Genomic DNA, 23,161 nt, shown 5'->3' with positions numbered 1-23,161 from the left:
GCCATGCTGGCTGTCACCAACCACCTCGTTGTTTTTCATGTGCCTTAGCGTGTTTTCCAGAAGAAACTGTTCCAAGATTTTGCGAGGCACAGGGGTGAGACTGACTTGTCTGTAGTTTCCTGGGTCTTCCACCTTCCCCTTCTTGAAAATGGGGGTTATATTACCCTTCTTCCAGTCATCGGGAACTTCACCTGACTGCCAGGATTTTTCAGATATGGTGGACAGTGGTTTAGCAACTTCATTTGCCAGCTCCTTCAGGACCCGTGGATGGATTTCATCAGGTCCCATGGACTTGTGCATGTTCAGGTTCTTAAGATGGTCTCGAAGCTGATCCTCTCCTACAGTGGGCCTAAGGTCTTCATTCTCACAGTCCCTGCATTTGCTTTCCAAGACTTTCATGGTGTGGTCAGGGCATTTGCTAGTGAAGACTGAGGCAAAGAAGTCATTAAGAACCTCAGCCTTCTCCAAATCCATGGTAGCCAGTTCTCTTGATAGCTTCCGGAGAGGGCCCACGTTGTCCCTAGTCTGTCTTTTATTTGCTACATATCTATAGAATCCTTTCCTGTTATCTTTCACATCCCTTGCCAAACTTAATTCTAGCTGGGCCTTAGCTTTCCTAACCTGGTCCCTAGCTTCTCGGGCAATGCTCCTATATTCTTCCCAGGCCACCTGTCCTCGCTTCCACCTTCTATAAGCTTCTTTTTTCCCTCTAAGTTTCCTCAGCAGCTCCTTGTCCATCCATGGAGGTCTCCTGGCCCTCCTGCTTCACTTTCTTCTAGTCGGGATGCATGTAGCAGGTGATCCTTGAATATCAACCATCAGTCTTGGGCCCCCCTGCCCTCTAGAACTATATCCCATGGAACCTTACTAAGCAGGTTCCTGAAGAGGCCAAAGTCTGCTTTCTTGAAGTCCAGGGCAGTGAGCTTGCTGCATGCTCTTCTCACTGTCCTGAGGATCTCAAACTCAACCATCTTGCGATCACTAGAGCCAAGGCTGCCCTGGAGCACCACATTTCCAACCAGCCCCTCCCTGTTGGTGAGCACGAGGTCAAGCATGGCACCTCTCCTTGTCGGCTCCTCTACTGCTTGAAAGAGGAAGTTGTCTTCCACACAATCGAGGAACCTCCTGGATTGCTTGTGCCGGGCCGTACCGTCCCTCCAACAGATGTCAGGATGGTTGAAGTCCCCCATGAGGACAAGGGCCTGCGAGCATGAGGCTGCTCCTGTCTGTAGAGCGCTTCATCCACAGAGTCCTCTTGATCAGGTGGCCTGTAACAGATCCCCACCGTTATGTCCCCCATTGCTGTTTTCCCTTTCCTGACCCACAAACTCTCTGTTAATTCATCACCTGTCCCCAGAGTTCCATACTCTCTAGCCTATCACTGACATAGACAGCAACACCCCCTCCCCGTCTGCCTGGCCTGTCTTTTCTAAACAGCCTGTAACCTTCCATTCCAACACTCCAGTCATAGGAGCCATCCCACCATGTTTCTGTGATACCAATGACATCATATCCCCGTAGCCTTGCACACATCTCTAATTCCTCTTGCTTGTTCCCCATACTATGGGCATTTGTATAGAGGCACCTTAGCCGAGCTCCAGATGTAGCCGACTCGATGGCTAGAGCAGCTGAAACATCTCTACATTGCTCCAAGCACTTATTACAGGTGCTGGCAACTGCCAGGAGTGTTGGGATGGATCAATGCTCCCCTCCCCCAACACATCTAGTTTAAAGCTTTCTTGACCAGCCTGGCAAGCCTCCTACCAAAACAGCTCTTCCTCTTCGTCAGACCAGCTCCACCAGCCTCCAGTAGACCTGGCCTCCCAAATGGAGCCCCATGTTCTAAATAGCCAAACCCCTGACTATGGCACCACCGTTCTAACCGTTTATTAACCTGCCCAATGCACCTAGCTTTTTTAAGGTCCTCCCCTTTGTCCTGGAGAATCGATGAAAAAACTATCTGAGCTCCAGAGCCCCTAACCACCTCTCCCAGGGCTCTGTAGTCCTTCTTAATGTTCTCCAGGCTACTGCTATCTATATCTCTAGCACCCACATGGACCACTAGAAGGGGGTAATAGTCAGCAGGACTTACTAGAGCAGGCAGCCTCTCAGCAACATCCCTGATCCGAGCCCCTGGCAGGCAACACACCTCCCGCGAGACTGGATCAGACCGGCAGATGGGTGCCTCTGTGCCTTTCAAAGTAGAGTCCCCTACTACTATGACCCTCCGCTTTTTCCTGGAGGCACCAGTAGTGATCCTCTTTACTGGTGCATCAGCAGGGTGCTCATTAGGTGTGGTGGGTGCTTTCTCATTAGCCCCCTGCAGAACTGCGAAGCGGTTCTGGGTGGGGACATCAGATTTAGGAGGAAGCCCCTTGTTGTTAATTGTCCTCTTCCTCCTTTTTTTGTTAGTTTTTCTCATAACTAATGCCCAGCTTCCTGGGTTGCTGCCCTCCTTCTTTCCTATATGAGCAATGCTGGATGTTTGCAGCCCCTGTACGGTTTGGGCCTGGAGCAAGCAGCCCAGTTTCCTCTCAGCTTCCCTGGCATCTTTTAGCTCAGCAGCAGTATCCTTTTATAAAATGTCTCAAATATACACCTACAGAAAACCAGATTTGCTATGCATTAGCAAATTATTGCATAGCAAAAGCTTGCACTAAGCTCGGAGTTTAAAGTGCAGAACCATAGTTTTGACTTCTAGTTTGTGTTTTGTTTTAAAACAAAAAGAGGGTGCTTTTAATGTGTCCAAAACTCTTCTACATTTAAGTTCATTTATGATATAATAATCATACAATTGTTATATACATGCTGCTTCATTTTCTAGTGAGATCCATGTGAGGTGGTTTTTTAACACTGTTTATGTAGAAGAGGATTTTTTTTAATCCAATTTCATTCTATTTATGTCATGGATAGACTTTGTCTTGTGTGTAATAAATATCCATAAAATTCACAGAGTGGGTGATTGTGTTAATTCCCCCTGCCCCTGGCCACCATAATCTCTTGGCTCAAAGGCAAAAGTTCTTTCCTTAAGGCAGTTATTGTTTACTCTTGTCTACTTCCCCTGTCTCCAGCAAATTGTGCAAGAATTACATGTATTTTCTTAATTGCATTGTGTCAGGAATTGGTGAAACAACTATTTCATCTTTGTTCAGATGAAACTGTAGACTTTCACTAGAAGATGAATTCCTAGGTATTAAAAACTTAAACGGTGATATTTTGCTCAATCGTTTTGAATCTAAACAAAAAGATTTATTGTGGCACTTTCCTCAGGCTAGTTTCTAACTGCAGAGACAAATCTTATTTCTGAAGTTTGTTTGTTGGAGTACTTCCTTCATGACATGGAGACTCTGAACTTACTGTATAATGCTGTTGCTGTTATTCCCAGAGATATCAGTGACTTAGATGAGGAAGTATTTACTGATTTGTCATTTCTTTCCTTTTCAGGCTGCCTATCACAGAGAGTGCTGGAACTCAATATGCTGAAAAATGCAGACAGGCAAAGACACAAGAGCTGGAAGTAGTTGGAAATGACCAGTTTGTCTATCAGTCAGGTAAAAAAAAAATATATATATAGATATATATGTTTGATTCCTATTATAATCTCAGATACACCTGTTCTTTTCCACCCTGTGGTCTTTCCTCCCATCTCCTCCCCTAAACAAACTATGAAACCTTACTGTGTATTTCTTATTTGTTTAATGCTGTACGTGCCTTTGTTTTGTATAACGCATGGTATTAAAAAAATAAACGTGTTACTTTGTGGAAACCACTATATATAGTGCTGTTGCACAGATACATATGCATGCATCTGGTTTATTGTATTGATAAATGTACATGAATGATTGAAATGTATCTGCAAGGAAAAGATACCACTTACTGGGGTAATGCTTTTCTCTATTGCATTTTCCCATTTTCTATCCATGTTATTTTGGTTTATACTTGATTGTTGCTTTGAACTGCCTTTAGAGAGGAATTTGATTGCACTTCTTTCTTAGGAGCTCTGGTTCTTATTGCTATCTACTTTGACATACAGACAAATTCAGGAATATTGTGTTAGGATGATACATAAAGATCAGTGTGTGAGCATGAGATTTGTACTGTTAATTTATGGATTATAAATGTGAATGTTTTTAATGAGACCACTATTCTCAAATGGTGATATGTTCATGATGCAGACTTTAAGAGCTCCAAGACCCATTTGTAACTGTCAACTATATCAGTCTGGAAGTGCGTGTTCTATTTAGGAACATGAAAATTGTCATAAATGATCAAGGATTTATCCAGACCAGGTCCTACCACTTTCATTGTGTCGAGTACCAGTGTAGTCAAGAAATAAGCTGCACAACGTGGAAATGAAAAACTGATTTGCCCTGAAGGTTTCAGAGTTGGTACCTGTTCTTTTCTTCCTGAATTGCTGTTCTAACTATAGATGATACCTACCTTCTGTATAAACTGACAGCCTGTTTTAAATCACAGAATCATAGAATGGTTAGGGTTGGAAAGGAGCTTAAGATCATCTAGTTGTATTAAAAATATGTGCAAGTTGAAGAGGATTGCAATGGAGAACAGAAGCCTCACCAGCAAAGACTAAATACTTGCAGTATTTTCTTAAGAGTTTTAATGTTACTTGGAAGCATCCTTCAGCAGCCAGTACCTTAAGACACAGAAAACTCTTAGCCTGTTTTCCCCAGTCAGGATGGATAATCCTGGCCTAGGCTCTGGATTAAGCTCTTCAGGGTTCAGTCAGCAGCAACTTCATGTACTTTGTGTTATGACTGAAGTAGCATGAATTACTGTGTACTCCTGACACTTTGTGGCTCAGTGTAGGAGCTTGATTGTTTCCTGTGGCTTTCCGTTCCCATGAGTTTGCTTGCTAACTGCAATCACTTTGTGCATTTGGAGTTTTGACCTCAGCACAATGATCAGTGATGTAGTAAGCATCTCATTTGACTCACCTAACCAGTACTTTCAAGTATACTTTTTTATGCATCTCATTTTAATTTGCTGGGAGATAACCAAGATCCAGCTGAACAATTCTTTCTCCTAGAACTGGTAAATGCAAAAATCTAATCTTGTGTTAAAGGATCTCTTCAAATTCAATTCAGGAAACAGGTAGCAGGAGGAATACATCTGCTGTAGGGACTACAATAACTGAGTTATTGGAAAATTGCTCTTTCCATGGGCAGTAGACTGTTTTAGTCATGGCAGTCAACATATGTCTACAGAAGTTTTATGATAATTAAAAAGGAAGTGAGCAGGCAAAGTCATCTTTCCCCTATGTTGTGGTTTAACTGGGTTTTCAGTTTATTTTGCACTGACTCTGAATAGAGAAATTAATATCGTTATTTATTCTGGATTGGAATTAATGCTTCTTATACACAGAAATACTTTTCTTGTCAAAAAACAGCATGGTGGGCAGTTGCATGCTTCCTCAATTTAGTATTTTCAGATTGGAAGTGTCCTGCATTCTCTGTGTGCCAGAATCCAAGATGTATGTTTGAGCATGATGATGTCTAACAGAGGTGTGCGCTGGTTGGGTTTGTTTGTCCCACTCTTAATAATGTTTTCCATAAAGTATAAGCAATTGAAAAAGTGAAATTTTGTGCCTTTCTTGCCAGTAAGTCTGTACTCTGGTAGCGCCTTGAATCTGCAGATGTCTCTCTTTTTCTAAAGAGCAGTTCTCTTTTTGATATTTACTGGAACTTTCAAAAAGGTGTACATTCAAGTATTTCTATTCTGCAGAGAAAATCTGCTAGGCCTTCTAAGATGATTACCCAGTTCCAGGTTTGTTTGTTCACTAATAATATTGGGTTTCAGGAGAAGGTTGCATCCTCAGTTTTAGAGTGGGCCTTTTCATGGCAACTTCTGTCACATCAGTGTTCATCTGAAGTCACCAGTTTACTCTGAGGCCCAAGACTGTGCTGCCTACACTAGACAGAAGTCTCACAGTTGTCATGGTGTTAGTTCCCCAGGCAAACTCAGTAATGTTTCTTTCAGTTTAAGCACAGAGTACATGTCTTGAAGAGAAGAAACTCAAACCATACAGGTTTTTGTACTTGGCAGTGTAAACTAAATGATTATATGGCTGCCAGTTCTCAAACTCTGTGTATTGATGGTGGCTAACATTGGATGGCCATTTACTTACGGTATTTTTTTATTTTTTTTTTAATTTTTTTCCTCAAAACTTCTGTGCTAAGCAGAAGGTAAGATATTGCTGTCATAAACTGTGATATAAAAAGCAATATTAAAAAAAAAGGATTGTTTCATCAGTGAAAAAATTATATATGAAATTGATCTCATGAATACTGGTGATTATTCATTTGTTTCTGGTTTGTTCCTTTGTATTTTCTAAATAAAATTCTTAATTGAATTTTAAGTGAATGATTTCTTATTAATACACCGGGGGGGGGTGTCTGAATTGGGGAAGCTTATAAAGTGAATCCTGCCATTTAAATTTTTCGTCCCTCCCTCTTTTATAAGCATATATAGAACTGCTGCTGTCTTCTGTTGTGTGCCTTAGCACGTTTTTCAAAATTGCAGCTGTTAAATGGAAAACCTGGTAAAGGTGGGAAGGCTGTGTTGCATTAGCAGGAATATGCTGATGCTGGGTTCTTTTCCCTAGCAGCTTGAAATTTCTTCCAACATTGGTCAAATAATGCAGAGTTTCTGATGTCTCAGTAGTGACATGTTTGTGCCAGAGGGAAGCCAGTCAAGCCTTTGTACAGTGTTGCTGTGACAGAATGCTATATATGAATTTGCCTGGGAAATCTATTTATAAAGTTGACCAAAAGTATTTTAAAGAGGATGGTTAATGTTTTCAAGGGACACTGCTATTAAGTTCTGCTTCATATGTGTTTAGTAGTGCTAAGTAAATCACTGTGCAATGATCACCTGTAACTTGTGTTACACAGGTTCTAGGTAAAGAATCTTCCTGTTGGAGAGTGTGGCTGCAGGAGGACTCTGGTTTTCAGTGCTTTGTGAAGCTGTCTTAATGAACTGTCCAGCTTTTAGGGCTTTGTTTTAGTCTGGGAATAACACATTTGTATTCCTTGGCACTTGAAGACCATTTTGGGGGTTGGAGCACATTCAGGTGTGGTGCAGAGACAGTCGTTCTGCCTGCTTCTGCTTCACTGCTGTGTGCAATTGTTAGTAGCCTTTCGGAAGAAAGGAGACTATAACTGGGCAGTGAGGTATACAGGCTATAGCTTTTATTTTACAGTAAATATTGCCTTAGTAAAAATAGTAGATTTCTTTCCCATTACTGTGTATTTCTCAGAGAAACAAGAAGACATGAAGTCTTAGGTTTTTATTATCTGTATGCAAACACGTAAACTTCACTGTAGTGCCTGATGAAACTCAGTTGAAATAGAAAGCATTTCCACTTTTGATGTCAGTAGAGTGGGGGTTTTTAGCCAGATTGTTTAATTGTATCTCGCTAAATTGTTGCCTACCAAAGTCTTGCACTGGTTTTTCCCCTTCCACGTGTGCCTCCACACCCATTCAATTGCTTTTTTGTTTTTCATGCTCAAACTGGCAGGCTGCTGAGCAAAAACTCATAGTAGCACTGAAAGATTTTTGTCCCGTGTTACCCAGTGATAACAGTGACTAATTCCTGCAGAGAGACTACAGAATGTAGTGTCACATTGAAAGGTCATCATGATATTTACCAGACTTGTTTTAATTGCCAAGTTGTACAAATAGAGTGTTCTTCCTATCAAATTACAGGTTATTTTGTACTGTGTAAAGTCCAATAGGCTTTAGGGGAAAAAATACATGGATACATGAATAGGGCATATTTCTTTAGTATTGTCAAAGTTCTTGGGAACAGGGATAGATTTGGCAGTTGTAATGCAAGCTGTGCAAAACCACACTTTCCTTAATTAAGAGAAAAGCATATAGAATTACAGAATTGTATACATCCTTGATGCTGATGTGGCTTATACGTAGAAGCAATGTTTTTCAGAGCTGCTGCCACTAAAGTAGGTGCATAAATACAGAAGAACCTCTTTAATATGCTAATGTTGAAAAGTATTAATTTTATTAATACATATCAGTATGTGGTTCAAATTTGACAGAAGTTAGGTTTTCAAATACTATGATCGTGTTCTGCTGGTCTTTCCCTTTCTCTATGGAAATAACTTACCCTTGGTTATTTTTATGCCTAGATACTTCACTGTCTCAGTGTGAACCAAGTGCTCAAACTTTTGCACCAATAAATAACCATATATGTCTGGATTTGCCCTTAGCCAAACACAGAGAAGAGGTAATTTTGTTGTACTTTCTTGTTACGGAATAAAGCTGAAAATCATGTTTTGTCGGGTTTTTTGTTTGGTTGGTTTTGGTTGGGGGTGGGGTGCGGTTTTGGTGTTTGGGTTTTGTTGGGGTTTTTTGGTTATTTTTTTAAGTTCTGTTCCTATTTTAAGCATTGTACAAAACCTTTGTTCATTTTAAAACACTGTAAAAATTCTTAGTAGAAGGAACATTGCTGCCACACTCTCTTTTTAAAGGTATTTATGTAAAATATGTAAGCAAGTACATGCTCATGTCCTTTTCTGTGATCTTCTAATGTGCTTTAGGAGTCCAGTTATCTACAGATGCCTTGGAGGTGATAGAAAATATGGCACAGTGTTTTACAAAGGTCTAATGTGTGGCCCGGAAGCTGTTGATATTTCAAATCTGTTTGAAATCTGTTTTGAGTTGCTTTGTAGACTTATGAGTTTTCTTGAAAAATCGTTTCAGATAGTGTCTCTGATAGAAAACAATACAGTTGTGATTGTACAAGGAGCAACTGGCAGTGGTAAGAGCACACAGATTCCACAATATATTTTGGATTATTGCTTTGAGAAATCTATCTACTGCAACATTGCTGTTACCCAGCCTCGGAAAATTGGTGCCAGCAGCATTGCCAGGTGGATTAGCAAGGAACGATCATGGACACTAGGTGGATTTGTAGGATACCAGGTATAAAAATTTGAAATGTTTTTTATAAATACATTAATAAGTACTGTATCTTCTTTCTGGATTATATTTAAGCATATTTAGCACACTTAAATGTTAGAGAATCTGTTTTTAAAGTGAAATTGCAGGTTTCTAGCTGTCTCCTGTTAAACATTCATAATTAAATGTTTAAGCTTTTAAAGTTGAACAACTAGAAATGCTAGCGAGACTCTGACAGAAATATTTAATAGTCTGCATTCGGGTAATTGGACACATCTATAAATCACTGAAATTGTTGCAGGAGAACTATATTCTGTCATTTTTCATTTAAATTCCTTGATTAACATGCTTGATTTGTTTGACTCTGACATTTACCTGTCAGCTATGTCAAAACTTTCTTGCATTTTATGGCCAGATGGTTTCACAAACATCCTTTTTGTTCTTCTTAATATGTGGAAAAACTTGAACTAGTTTTCCTCTTTAAGTTTGCCTCCTCCTTTTGTCCAGCTCTGCTCCAAACTCAGTTCTATCCTTCTGTTCATAAACTTAATGCCACTTTCATCTTTTGGCACAGATACTGGTTTTTCAATCAGCTCTTTGTCAGTAACCATAATAATCTGTTGTGATCATTGTTTCACTGGCAGTTTGAGTGAATAATTTTGATGGATTTAAACTTTATTTCATTTTGGAGTTAATTTCAGATGCATGTTCCTGTAAATGCATTAAATATCTGTTCACATCCATATTGGTTTTCTCACTGTGTTAGGTAAGTTTAGAGAACATTTCCACGAAGAAGACAAGGTTGCTGTACATGACAACTGGAATTCTTCTTCAGAAAGTAGTTAGTGCCAAAAGCCTAGCTGAATTCACACACATTTTCGTTGATGAAGTAAGTTGGTGGAAATAAGTTTAAATTCTATAGTAAGAAAACCTTCAATTTTGTCTCTCTTACTGTGCTAGAGAAACTAAAATGCAGACATCTATTTGTAAAGATGCTTTGTGTAAGTTGTTAAAGCTAACGCTTCTTGAAATGGGGCTTGTCTCAGTGGTTCTTAGAGCAGCAAAGTTTAGAACTGAGGGTGTGGGGAGGATTTTGAGGAGTGCTTAGCTTTTGATATGAGTGCCTTGAAATGTTTTCTATGTGGATTTCAAGAACGTGTCTGGCTAGGCCTATTACGAGGAGGCAGCTAATTCCTGTTCACTTAGCTATTACTGCCCTTAGAGTCTTTACTCTTTAGTGATGTCCTGAAAAATAAAATGGCTCTCTGAAATGTCTCTGTTTTCTTTCTGGATTTACAGTCCACTCATGTGGATTCATTATTATTGCTGTCACTTCACTAAAAAGCTAAAGAAAATACACAAATTGCAAAAAAACCAAGTATATTTTCTACGTGTTTCTATGCTTATTTTCTGTTGTAAGTTATATTTCACTGTTAAATATAGTCAGAAGTGAAATTGTGCTTTCATAAAGCATGAATGTTAGATGCGATGTAGGATTTATATCTTGAGATGTAGTGACAGAGGACTTAGAGCTTTTGGGGCTTTGGTTTGTTGGGAGGTTTTGTGTTTGTGGGGTTTTGTTTTTTTTTTTTATGCTGGCTTTCATTTTTATTCCATTATGGTATTATAGCTGAGGGAGATGTGATTCTTGGATATTTGGGGAGCAGGGAGACAATACTTAGTATGCCATTAGACTGTTACAGTAATAATGACAGCTGTTATGACTGCACTTGAAATGGCATATTGAAAACTTGGAAGAGATTGAGCAAATAGTTACACTTTTGTATGAAGAAACTTAAGGACTTCATTTAAACAGACAAAAGAACCCAGAACCCATAAATCCTAAAGAATTGTGCCAGTTAGCTTCATGGGAAAGATTTGAGACCACTCTAATATATTAGTAGAGTCCTGTAAACTTTAATATTTTTACGCAAAAGATAAGGAAATGTAGGCTAGATGTAAAATGCAGAAGTTCAATAGAAGATGCATACTTAGAGAAGTTAGATTGTTTCTTTAGTTTTAAAAATTATTAATTAGATATGAAAATTAGTGAGGAAAGGTTCCTGGCCCATTGTGCAGGAGAACAGGTTTATGCAGAGATTTTTAAAACCTTACTTGTTTGGGTGCTGTAATTCGAATTGTTGGTATCAGCTTGTACCACTTCTTTCAGCATCTCCCAGCTTTCAAGACTATGTGTCTTTTGCTTCCCCAGCCAAAATTCTAGTCCCTCCTGTTCCCCATTTGCCACTTTTTTCCCCATATCTACCTCACAGATTGTGATCTTGATGCAGTAGTAACCATTTCAAAAACATGTTCTTCACTGCATTCTTAGTTGCAGGTCTCAGCCCTTTTAAAGTACTGCAGGCATTTAGGAACATACCTAAACAAACGTAGGTCCAAAAATCATGACTTCTCACAGCAAGACCTTGCTGTCAGCCTGAAAACTACTTTAGCTAAACCATTTTCATGATGGTGCAGTATATCTTTATGTTAGAATATGCTAATGACCTTATGGGGATGAATGTCAACCTTTGAAGGTTGAGCTCTTGAAAAGCTGCTGCACTTAATATATTTAAACTGCAGTTCAAGAAGGGAACATGATCATCATTAATAATGTTGAGAGGAAGTATTTATTGAACTGCAAGGAGCAATCAGAAAAGTCCGGTGCTAGGATATGTAAAGAATCAGGGAGAAAATAACATTTTAGAAAGTTGTGTGTATTTTGATCATAGCTAGAGCCATTGGAAATAAGAGGTGCCTCTTCAATTTGTTTAGCTTTTAGACAAGTCAGCATAGTCCTTGCCTGAATCATTTGTGATCTTAACAGTACAATTAACTTACCCAACTTCAATATCACTTCACGTGTTACTGTCATCTCTAGTAGAACTAGTGGCTAGAGCTCAGGATTGGTTTTTCCAGTCATTCTGTGATTTTCATGACTCAGGAGCATGTGGTTTTCACAAAGGGTGCTATAGTCATCTGAAGAGCTGTGTTGGGATTTTTAAAAATGTGGTTAACGTACATACTCTTAAATGCTGTGTTTTATTCTGTGAAACTGTATTGTTGTTCCAAGTTACAAAAATAAAACATGAAATTCAGTAGCAAAGGAAGAGATTGCCAAAAAGAAGAGCATAAATTAATGAAAATTAATTGTGACTAATGTCTCCCAGGTGCATGAGCGTACAGAAGAAATGGATTTCTTGCTCTTGGTGATCCGTAAACTGCTGCATACAAATTCCCAATCTGTAAAGGTAGGTTCAATTACATTCTGCTACTCTTTCTTGCAAGAATAAATTTTTGTATGTTTTTTATCTACAAAGGGCATGTTTTAAAGAACTTAGCATAAATGTGTCATTTTTTTACTAAAATATTACTTAGTTGGCCATTCCTCATAAGAAGCAAGCTGAAGGGCATTCTTTTTCTGGCTGCTGTAATGTGTTCTGAGAGACTTTTTTTTATTTCCCCGTCATGTTAAAATGCATTAGTTTCTGAAGTCTGCTTAAGGCTAAAAAATACAAGATGGATATTTGACTAGAATTACATACTGGGTATTGAGGACAGTGTTTATCCTTGGCTAAATATGGTAGCATTAACTCTTGGAAATACTGAACTTTTTTAAAAAACATATTTTTTTTTTTTAATGTATTTGGAAAAATAACAAAAAAATCAACCTGTGTTGTAATTTGTAGGCAGAACTGGTAGTAAAACATGGCTGAGATTTTTCTCTGCATGTTAGGAAATTATGCTTTGTACTAGAGCAGAGTTTGCAGAGATGTAGCATGACATATTTAGTCTTCGTGGTCACAAAGTAATGAACTTTTGAACTGCAAGAAATTAAATACAAGTGGCAGAGTTAGGCTAACTCCATCTATTTCTGTGCAGCTATTTGGGACTGCAGAAATACAAGACTGTACATGTCTCAAGTGCTTCAGTTAACTGTTAATGTGAACTGTTTTGTTAAAGCAGACATAACTTTAGTCTATGTTGGCTGGTCTTCTTGTTACTGGAATGGAATTGCCACATTGATTCCAACTTGGGTAACTTGGTCTTTAGATCTTCTAAGCATGCTCTCACTGAAAGTGCCCTTCCAGTTGGCTCAGGGCATGTCTGTGCACTTCACATCTTTTACTTTTTATCACTTTTCTTTCCAATAAGACAGCTCACTTTTCTTTAAATTCAGAGGCAGAAGTGTGAAGCTGTTGAGCTTTTCGTAGCACTTAGCTCTGCCTCCTGAGGATACCAAGTAATTTGATCATACTCAGTTTGAAAAGTTTGCCCATGATGCTGATTATCTGGTTGGTGTCAGTGGCAGGAATCCCTGCAGGTCGTATCATCTCTTCTGTTAGAAAACATTCTTCTCATTCTTCTTTCATAGGTTTCTGAAACTTTTTTTTTTTTTTCTTTATGGTTCTCATTAAATACCTCAGAATTGTCACTGGAAAACCTTCTCCTTTATATCTTTCTCTGCAGTTGTTTCTTCAGATGACAGTTTCATATTGTATAAATCTGAGACAGTCTTACATTTGGGGGGGGTCCCTTTGAATTTAATGGTAGGGAGGGATGTCATGAAACTGAGTGTTTAGGGTCACTAAAATAATCACCATCAGAGATATTACCAAAAGTAATTTTAATGGAAATTTATAATGTGTGATTCAACAGAATTCGATGACAAGGTCCTCTCTATTACATACAAGAGAGATTGTGTCAGGATTCGCAATGATTTACACAGGATTGGGTTAAGTGATTTGTACAGAATTGAATTGAAATAATGTGTACAGAAACCGAAAATGTAAAGGAATAAGGGAGGCCTTCCCACTGAGTCATGAGGTTCAGGCTAGACTCTCTCAAGGTAGAGGGATTGTGAGGGGATGCACCACCACAGGGGGGGAACTCTTGATCTCAGTTGCTGCTTTTTAACGCAGTGGAACAGGTAATTCCGTTTGAATCTATATGCTAAGGCCAGTGTCTTCTACTTGATCCCTTTTCAGCCCCTTTTGAAAAACTCTAAACAAAGAGTTTGATCATGTAGCAAATTCCATTTAGAAAATACAGGATTCTTTTCCCAGCCTCCGTGAAGTAAAAGTGTGCAAGGAAGCCTCTTTAAAGGGTAAAATTGTATTTATAATTCAGGGTGATATGAAATACACGTGAGGTGTTTGCCTTCTAGTTTGGATATTGCAGACCTTGGAAGTAGCAGGTAATTCAAGACTGCATCAACTAACAGGATGGCAAAAGTGATTCTGACATAAGGAGGACAAGACCTACCTGTTGTGGTTCACTACCAACAGTGTTTAGTTTTCTGGCAAATGGCTGGTGCAGATTACTGCTTTTAGATCACAGCAGACATTTGGGTGTTCTAAGGTTGATTTTGCTGGGATGGGGTTGTTGCAAGAAAAATGGCTCTATTGCGTCAGACAGAGCATTTAGCTTTGGTTGTCTTAAATGTGCCTAGGATACGTACCTGTGGTAATGAAATTAGACCATTTTAGCATATAGAGTGAGATTCCAGCATAGCATGGCATTTTGTGTTCAAATTAATGTTTTACATCTGCTGTGCAATTTTTTCAACAGGTAATATTGATGTCTGCTTCCATCAACTGTAAAGAACTTGCTGATTACTTTGCATTTCCAGATCATAACGGTCTGAATCCAGCCGGTGTAATTAAGGTGGAAGGCAAACCTTTTGCAATTGAAGAATATTATCTTGATGATTTGAAGCACATTGTGCAGTTCAAGGTATTGTAAATATAAATTTATTTCTTTGGACATAGAAATTGGAATAGTCAATTGAAATCGGTGTAATAAAATTACAAGTAACTAATTTTACAGTAAGGTTCTAGATAAGAATTAATATGTGATGATAGAACAGAAGTCTCCTTACCAGCAGCCTAGTTTTTCTTTCATTTAAAATGGAATGCAAAGGGCTGGGAATTTTAAGTAGCATGTGGCATTTTGTTCCATAGTTTGCATCCAAGATGAACAATGTGAAAGTCTGTGCAGAAAGTAACATATGAAGATTTTTCGGTCTCTCTGAATACGGGTGACAAACTCCGGCAGTATTTCCTGAGCTGGTTTGTGTTGCTGTAATGTATCAAAGGCAGGAAGAGCTAGGAAACAGTCATCAGAAAATAAATGTTTATGATTAGAAGTTTGATGTTATCAAGTGGCTTATCTTCTCAGCTGAGGCTCACATGCTTCTTATTTTTTTCCTTTGCTTCTTATTTTTTCCTTTTTTATTTTTTTAATAGTCCCAAAGCTGTTATGCAGTAATTTTGAACATATTTGTTGCAGCCATGTAGGCTACCATGGCAAATACATAATTTTGGGTAATGAAAATATGTTTGAATGATAGACATTCACGAAATCCCTGATGGCCACTTCAGAGCCTATATGGCTGCATTGGAGAATTGCTGATCTAATGCCTAAGGAGGGTGGTTATGGCTGAAGATTCATTTGCTGTGTCCATCTTTAGGTTACAAACTTCAGTGTATTTGTTTGTAGAGCTCCTGACATACTATTGTATAGCATGTATCTGCATAGACAACAGACAGTGAAGGGGTGAATGTAAGTTCAAATTAATCGGTATCTGTGGTTTTATAATAGGAGCTTGTTTTACAGTTGAAAAACAGCTGTGTAGGTATTACTGTAGTGCCTGAACTCTTTCAGTATTATGGTCCAAGGCAAAATAAACAGGTTAAAGCAGAGTAGAGAAAATGCACTCAGGCTTTAATAGTGACAACCACTCTAAAAATAACTGGGAGCATGGGAGTAATTATTAGTCAACTTTGGTAATTCAGAACACTGTTACAATGTTAATATAGTGAGAAAGACAGGGAATGCACTTAAAAAGTAGCAGTATGTGAACATATTGTTGTTATTTATCTTGCATCCCTCAATGCTGCAGAAACTAAATTAGATAAACAAATTTTCTTATGTGAAACCCAGAAGAAAATAATTGCTTTTGTTGTACACAGCACAGGTATTGGTTATGCTTCAACACAGGCAAGCTGAAATAAAAGCCTGTCAGCCATTGAAGTTTTAATGCAGCCATCAAAAGCAACTAAATGTGTATAGCAGTTGGCCAGTCAGTTTTTTATATGGCAGCTCAGACAGATAATATGGATGAGATTATGTAATACGTTATTTTTGTGAAAGATTTTTGATGATGGATGGCAACAAAAAGATAACCAAGAAATTGAGTAAGAAGTCTACTTCAGTCAGGTTGCATTTGTCACAGCTGCCCTTTGAGCTGAATGTTGTCTGCCACACCTTTCACCTCAGAGATCAGGAATAAAAGGAACTGCTTTCAGTGCTTATGCTTTTTTTAATTTATTTTTTTTCCTCTCTGTGTATATGAGCATTTAGGGGCTTGGGTTTTTTTTGTTGGTTTGTTTTGTTTGGTTGTTTGTTTTGTTTTTTTAAGTTTTCATCTGTTTCTTTATGTTGTGTTGTCCTAGCTATAGCCATTCTGTTATTCGGTAGGAGATGGGTATGATTGTCCAAGTTACTTGGACCTTAGGGCAACAACAGAAGCACATAAGTGCTCTTGATTTTCTTTATTTCTTCTCTCCCCCCCTTAATACATATGAAAAAAGAAGCATAAATTGAATAAGAAAGCTCTGATGTTTGGTCTCACATCTTGTCTCTTATGGTGTTATATGTGGAGATTTTACCCGAATAGTAGTTTCTATACTATACCTAAAAATGTGGAAGGTCTAAAAAGATTTATGTAACATCCTAGTAACAATAAAAGCAGAGCCTGAGTGTTAAGGTACTTAATGAGTTAACACTGCCATATGGAAGCAGGGGCACATCTTTCATCATGCTAAAATCAGTTGGTTAACTGCCTGAGGTACAGGATTCAGGCTTTAGTTCTTAATTTGCCTAGAAAAGCTTGTAAAATTCACTTAAAATGATACAGAAATGAAAAGTAAAAATAGTCTTTGCTTTTTATGTAAACACAATTTTACCAAGTTTCCTTTTTGTTTTTAAAATCAATAATTAAAAGTCAGATTACATAAATAATCACTCGTTCCTGAATCATCTTGATGTAACTGTCTGGTTTGCTCTGAGGTGTGAACCTCTGTCCCTTCTCAGAAAAATCTTAAAATAATTGGGTGTTAATGTATAAATGTAGAATTATTTTGTGACTCCTGCAGAGCTCGTGGCTTTAATTTGTCATTCATGTCTGTAAGTGATAATGTTTTAAAACTATGCTTGAAAATAAAAATTTTCTTTGAGCAGTTCTGACTTGGTTTATTCAGTGAATTTGGAGTTCACTGATACCAGTTGTGATTTGGAAGATAAATAGACATGCCAGTCATTATTTTTTCTTCTGTATGCCTGTTTGCAATAAAGCCTTTGCTGTGGCTAGATAGACATCTAGCTGAATCAAAGATAAAGTTCTCCGATTCAGTTGCTTCATTTGTATGAAAGAATAAAAAGAAGTGGGAAGGAAGGGTGAAACACTCTTCAGTGTAGCACTGGCTTACCCTTTCCCAGATATTGGGTCATTTATAGGTGCTACTGTTTAATTTGTGAGTATAGGTTTATAAACAGTAGTTTCTTTTTCTTTTGGTGTAATGGCCTTTGTAAGCACGTTGTTCTGGATATTTAATTGGATCATTATTTTTTCATACCAGCCCCCTCTAAATGCCAAGGAATCAGTGAAACCTAGGTTTTGATGAAAAATGAATGAAGGCTGTATCTACAGGCAAATTTAAAGCTAGTTGTGTAAATGTTTACCTATTGCTATTGTATTGTATTGGAGATATCAAATGCAAATTAATTGTATAGTTAATTGTATGAACAGTTTTTAAAAATGTAAGCAATTAGGAGGTCTAGGTGCTAGATTTTGACAGTAAATCTGTGAAATCCCATGTCTCTACTTCTTATGTAAGGCAAAAAAGAGTCCTATTTCTTGGCTTGCAAATGTAAAATCTCCTTCATATCCCTGGTACTGAAGTCAGAATCCAGGTGAAAGGTAGTCAACTGCTGTCAAAAGCTATTCCGATTTTGTTATATTACTTCAGTCAGCTCTGACTGGGCTTTTGTATTTCCTGATCATCACATTGTTACCTTTTATTAGGATTGATGTGGAAGCCTTGTCATGTTAAAGAATACTAAAGGTAGAATTGGTGACAAAACAGAATAGACAAATTTGACAGATACGTAAACAGGGATAATCTAAGAACAAATATGTCACGTTCAAGTATGTATAAAAGGATACCTGGCTAGTTAATTCAAGGGGTCAGAAGTGGAAAAATTATTGTTAAGTTCTTATAGATGGCTTTTTTTGATCCTCCAATCCATCCTCTACCAGAAGAAAGTAGGATAGTTTTCTCAGGGTTTTCAGAATGGAGTCTTCCTGCAGACGACATGGTGTAGGATTGCAGGTTGACTGTTCTGTTAAGGGTTGGAAAGCTGAGCAGTGAGGTTGCAGTAATACATCTTTCTAGCTTTCATTTAGCTTTGTTAGATAAGTCTTTGCTCTTCTCCTTTTATAAGAACATCTTTTCATTATTCTGATCATTGAAGTAGTCATAATTTGGCTTGCCGATGCCCTGAAAACCTGGTAAGAATTGCAGATATATTGTCAATCCCCATCAGTTTCCCCAGCATCACAAATTGAGTACCTGTTGGCTGCAGGTTCAAAGGCTGGCAAGTATGCTGGCTGAAAACCTTGGTACATGAGTTCCGTCAGAGTGAGGGGCAGTTCTGGACAGTGTCACTACACATCACACTCATAGAATGACTTTTACTGACCTAGGGTCATGTTTGCCTTTCAGCAGCATTACATTGGAAAATAGATCAAAGTAGCTGGTCCAGGTGTTTCTTCATTTTCAACTAACACACCATCTGCTTGTATCCAAAATCTGTAATTCTCAAATGCATAGGCTCACACATTGTCTTGCTGGATTTCGTCTCATGTCAGACAATTGAAGGACACGTTACATGAGTGTCCTGGGTTCAGGAGTGATACTCTTATCGATACACATATGATGCATTCCAGCTTTATCGGTGTATCTTTGTCAGTTGCTTTTTTGCTCCTCGAAAACATGTGCAGAAACCTCTTTTGCTTATATGATAACTGAATTGGAGTAAGTCTGTAATCCAAATTTTGTGCTTGATTAAAATAAAGGCAAATCTCTGGTTTAATAGACAACTGGTAAATACCTTCCACTTCTTTTACAGAGAAACCAGGAATACCTTAGTTTTGTGTGTAGAAATCTTAAGTATTACTCATGGCTGTTCAGCTTGCATTTTGCATTTCTTTCCAGAAGTGGGTTTTCCCCTGCATTTTATAACCTTGTTAAAACTTCCTGGCTATAGCTGCGTCTTACTTTCTGTTGGTATTTATCTACATGTATTTATCAATTACTACTACTGGAGGCTTGTGAGCTAGTTATTAGAATATGTAATTTCTTAAAGGATACACACATGATTGCTCGAACCCGTTAGGTTTCTTGGAAAATCTGGATGACTTAAACTGTTACTGAATGACTTAAACTGTTAGATTTCAGCATAAAAGTATTTCATTTGGGGATAGAGGGAGGAAAGAGCTTCAGAGGTATAATAGGAGGGAAAGAAGTGGAGATTGACTGTATGATTTCTAATAATGTGAGAGTATGTGGATGGCAGATTACACTATAATAGAAGTCTATAAAAGTTACAGACAGTGGTTAGTCCAATAAGGAGTTTCCACTAGAATGAGGGGAAACCCTCTGAGAGAAAGGTTAGCAATGATCAAAAGCCATTTTCCCTGCAAAGGAAGAATGTGTAATATTACAGACAGTTCCCAGAGCATGTCTAGTTCATTAAGCTTTTTTTGGTTTTGGTTTTTTTATTAACTGAAACATGATTAAGTTTGTCTTTGCTCTGAAGACTTGGTGGTTTGTGTTCTTAAATATTAAAGCCCTGAGTTTATGACAGGATGCTAAAAAACAGAGTTGACAGAATCATCATGGTTATATTGTGTACAACAGAACCATAGCTCTTTGACAGCATCTTACCTAAAACAAAAGATCCATTAAATGAAAGGTACATGATTTATTTGGCAGTCAGGTAGAGATGGGCATTATAGCACCTGTGAGAAGGATTGTGCCTGCCTAATACAGATTCCTCTCCTTGTCATCCTGTTCACAGGTGGTGTGGTTAGTCTCATGTGGCTAACACTTTGTATAAAGAGTATGCCTCGCAAACTTTAGGGAGTGGAGTGCGGGCTAGTGGTTGTCTTAAGTATGTAAATATTGGAAGTATTTCTTTAGCATTAAAAGGTAGGATGCTTGAAGGGTCTGTCTAGAAGGCAGTGAATGCTTCAGATTGTTACTTCTTTGTACAGCTTCTGTGCTGGATCAGTTTTAATGGAAAAGCACTTGGCAAATCAACACACATATGTGATCTACAGTCTTTTAGCCTGTTACACTGTGTTAACCTCAATACTCTCTTTTCCATACAGCTTCCTACTCAAATAATTGAGGAACCAGTGATTGTAAGGGAAATGTATGAAATAGCAGTGTCTTTGATCCAGTCATTTGATGAATTAGAGATGAAGAAGAATAGGTAAGATACAGTTTAAGTTCTGGAATCAGTGGTTCTTTGGGGCACTAAGATGCTGTTAGGGAACAGCAGCAGCCCATGTATTATAGTTATTAGTGGAAAACTTCATTTTCTATATATGTCTGCTTTTATGTTACATATCTCTGCGATTTTTACTGAGGGTAGTTACCCTAAGACTACTTGTAGGTCTAATGGAATAACCTGTGTCTTGAAATACACTTCATGCTCTGGCGTGTAAGTGACCATTGAAGCCAACCATGCCATATGGAAACTAGATTCTTTGCTGTAGGCCAGAGCTGAATAATATTTATATGAAGAATAAATATTTTGTATTGTAAACTAAAACATACATTAAGCCATGAAAAAAGAATACAAACTAGCATTAATTTTCACTGGCTGTTTAACTAATGCTTTACTGTCTTTTTGAAATAAGTAATTAAAATATTACTTTGTTACTTTGTGTTTTGTAAATTTTACATCAGGAATGACTGCCACAAAAAATACAAGTTCTATGTTGTTCTGAGGTGATTTTAGCTTCTTGACTCCTAACAGATTAATTGACGATGTCTCCCTCTCAAGTTTGTCATGACCTGTAGTTCTTGATAATGGTTAGCTTTTTTATATGCCAGGCTTTTGTTAAAGGTGTCTAGTGGTATTTTTAGAATATAAGACTATTATGTATACTTGAAAAACTACTGAATAAGTTTGCCTAGAATTCTACAGTAATATGCTACATTTACATTTTATAATCTTTGGTAACCTAATTTTGATTAATTTCATTGCTAAATAAGAATGTGTCTGCTTTTACATAATTTTGAAGACAAAACTAAACCTAACAATCTAGTTCCAATATTTATATGCTGGGTATTTCAGAATGGGTAACTGCAGATAGTGTTTTGAATTCAATTTCTTCAGGAAGTGTAAATAATATATGTTACAAAAAGTGCACAGTTCTGCTTGTTCCCTCAGAACAAAATAACTTGGGGTGATAAAGTAGACTGAGGTTGTAAAACTAATGAAACTGCATATTCTTGTTAGGGAGGAAAAAAACTTGAGTGCTACATCAGAACGTGGAAGTGTGCTAGTATTTTTACCAGGTGAGTATATGCCTTAACTTTCTTTTTCCTTACTTGTCATCTAACAAGCTTTCTTCTAGGGATTTATTAAACACATGTTTAACTGGGGTTCATTGGTCTATTTGGGTATTTTTCTTGCATACTTCTTTAAATACGGCAATAATTGGAAATGCTCTGAGTCAAAAGTAAGACTCTCTTATAAAAAAACGAAGTTACAGTAATAAATTCTACAGTTAATCCACAGAAATTCAGTTGCTCAGTTTTTTAGATTAGCTATTAAATATTGCATGAAATTGCTGGGATTCTTTTAGAGACATTTTCTTACCTGCATATAGTGTAGTCTTTATTTAGATTCTTGTAAAAATTAAAATTCACTTTTTTTTTCCATGTACGTTGGAAAGAAATGTTAGTTGTTGTAGTAGGAACACTCAAAAGCACGCATGACAGCAATTAATGATCAGAGCACTGGTTATATACAGTTTTAGTTTTCTTTAAACAGCAAACCTAAGTTACCTTACACTGCCTCTAAAATCTAGCTAAGAGATTCAATAAGAATGACAGCCAAAACAAAAGCATACAATAATATTTGTGTAACTAGGCTGCAGACTTGGTTTCCGGAGCATCGCAAACCTCTATACTTGTTACCTGGTGCTTTCAAGTATACTTTTACTTCATGAAAGTTTGCTACTTGAAAACTTTGAAAAGACTTGGTTGCATACTGTGGAAAGTCATCTCTGAGTCAGGAGCAGCTGTTTCCTTAGGTATAGTGGGGTCTGTCCCTGCCAGGACTTTCTAACTTTATGTGAAATCTTTATGAATGTCATTTCCCTGCTGTGTTAAGCTTAGCAGTAAACATGTTAGCACTAGGGCTGGAAACCCAGAAAACAGCACAAACATACCCTGCACTTGCAGAGTAGCTTTTGGTGGAGGGTGCTCCCTGCCAGCTGCAAGGCATTAGAGCTGCCTCTCTTGGAGTTACCTTCTCTGTAAAATCAATGGGTAGAAGGAATTACTTCATCATGTCAATGTAGGACCTGTTCCAGTTTGCCATTAATAAAGTAGGGAGACCATCTCTGGTGCCTCTGGCCTCTCATATTAGAGTTTGTCTGGTGTGCTTTCAGACTTCCTCAGGCCCTCTGAGTCTTCATTGCAGGCTGAAATTACTCTGTCGCTTTCAATTCCCAAAACTTTTATCTTTCCTTTGAGGTCTCTTTTTTTTACTGTGCTGCTGTCCCTGATGGCTTACAACTGCAGCTGCTAAAATGAAACTCTGCTTAAAACATTTTGTCAATTTATGTAAACCTGTGTAGATAGTGCTTTCTAAATGAGTTGGTTCTTGGGTTTGGTTTTTATTGTTGTTCAGTGTTTGACCTTGGCCTGGTTTGTAACTGGATATTCAAGACTGATCTTGAACACAGGATTAGCAAATGCCTCTTGAAATTTTCTTCACAAATAGTCTTTATACAGAACTGGAGAAAAGGAGAGGAAAGCCCTCAGTTCACAAGAGGGCAGCTGAGACAGATTTGGGTAAAAATAACATCCACATTAGGATACTGATTTGAGATGCCTAGATTTTTTGAGTGCTTGAA

General features: G+C 37.8%; 1 protein-coding gene across 1 annotated transcript in view; it reads left to right on the top strand.

Annotated features, from left to right (window-relative positions):
* The window catches only part of TDRD9 (tudor domain containing 9), an 81,508-nt gene that overhangs the window by 21,642 nt on the left and 36,705 nt on the right, over positions 1-23,161 (top strand). Inside the window, exons 2-9 of the mRNA XM_030482584.1 lie at positions 3,445-3,551; positions 8,166-8,263; positions 8,740-8,961; positions 9,704-9,826; positions 12,108-12,188; positions 14,509-14,673; positions 20,396-20,499; positions 21,535-21,593. Coding sequence (XP_030338444.1) covers positions 3,445-3,551; positions 8,166-8,263; positions 8,740-8,961; positions 9,704-9,826; positions 12,108-12,188; positions 14,509-14,673; positions 20,396-20,499; positions 21,535-21,593 — 959 coding nt within the window. The remainder of the gene's footprint in view (positions 1-3,444; positions 3,552-8,165; positions 8,264-8,739; positions 8,962-9,703; positions 9,827-12,107; positions 12,189-14,508; positions 14,674-20,395; positions 20,500-21,534; positions 21,594-23,161) is intronic.

This window comes from Strigops habroptila, chromosome 4, assembly GCF_004027225.2.
Source record: "Strigops habroptila isolate Jane chromosome 4, bStrHab1.2.pri, whole genome shotgun sequence".
Lineage (NCBI taxonomy): Eukaryota > Metazoa > Chordata > Aves > Psittaciformes > Psittacidae > Strigops > Strigops habroptila.
This window is presented reverse-complemented; position numbering and strand designations above follow the sequence as displayed.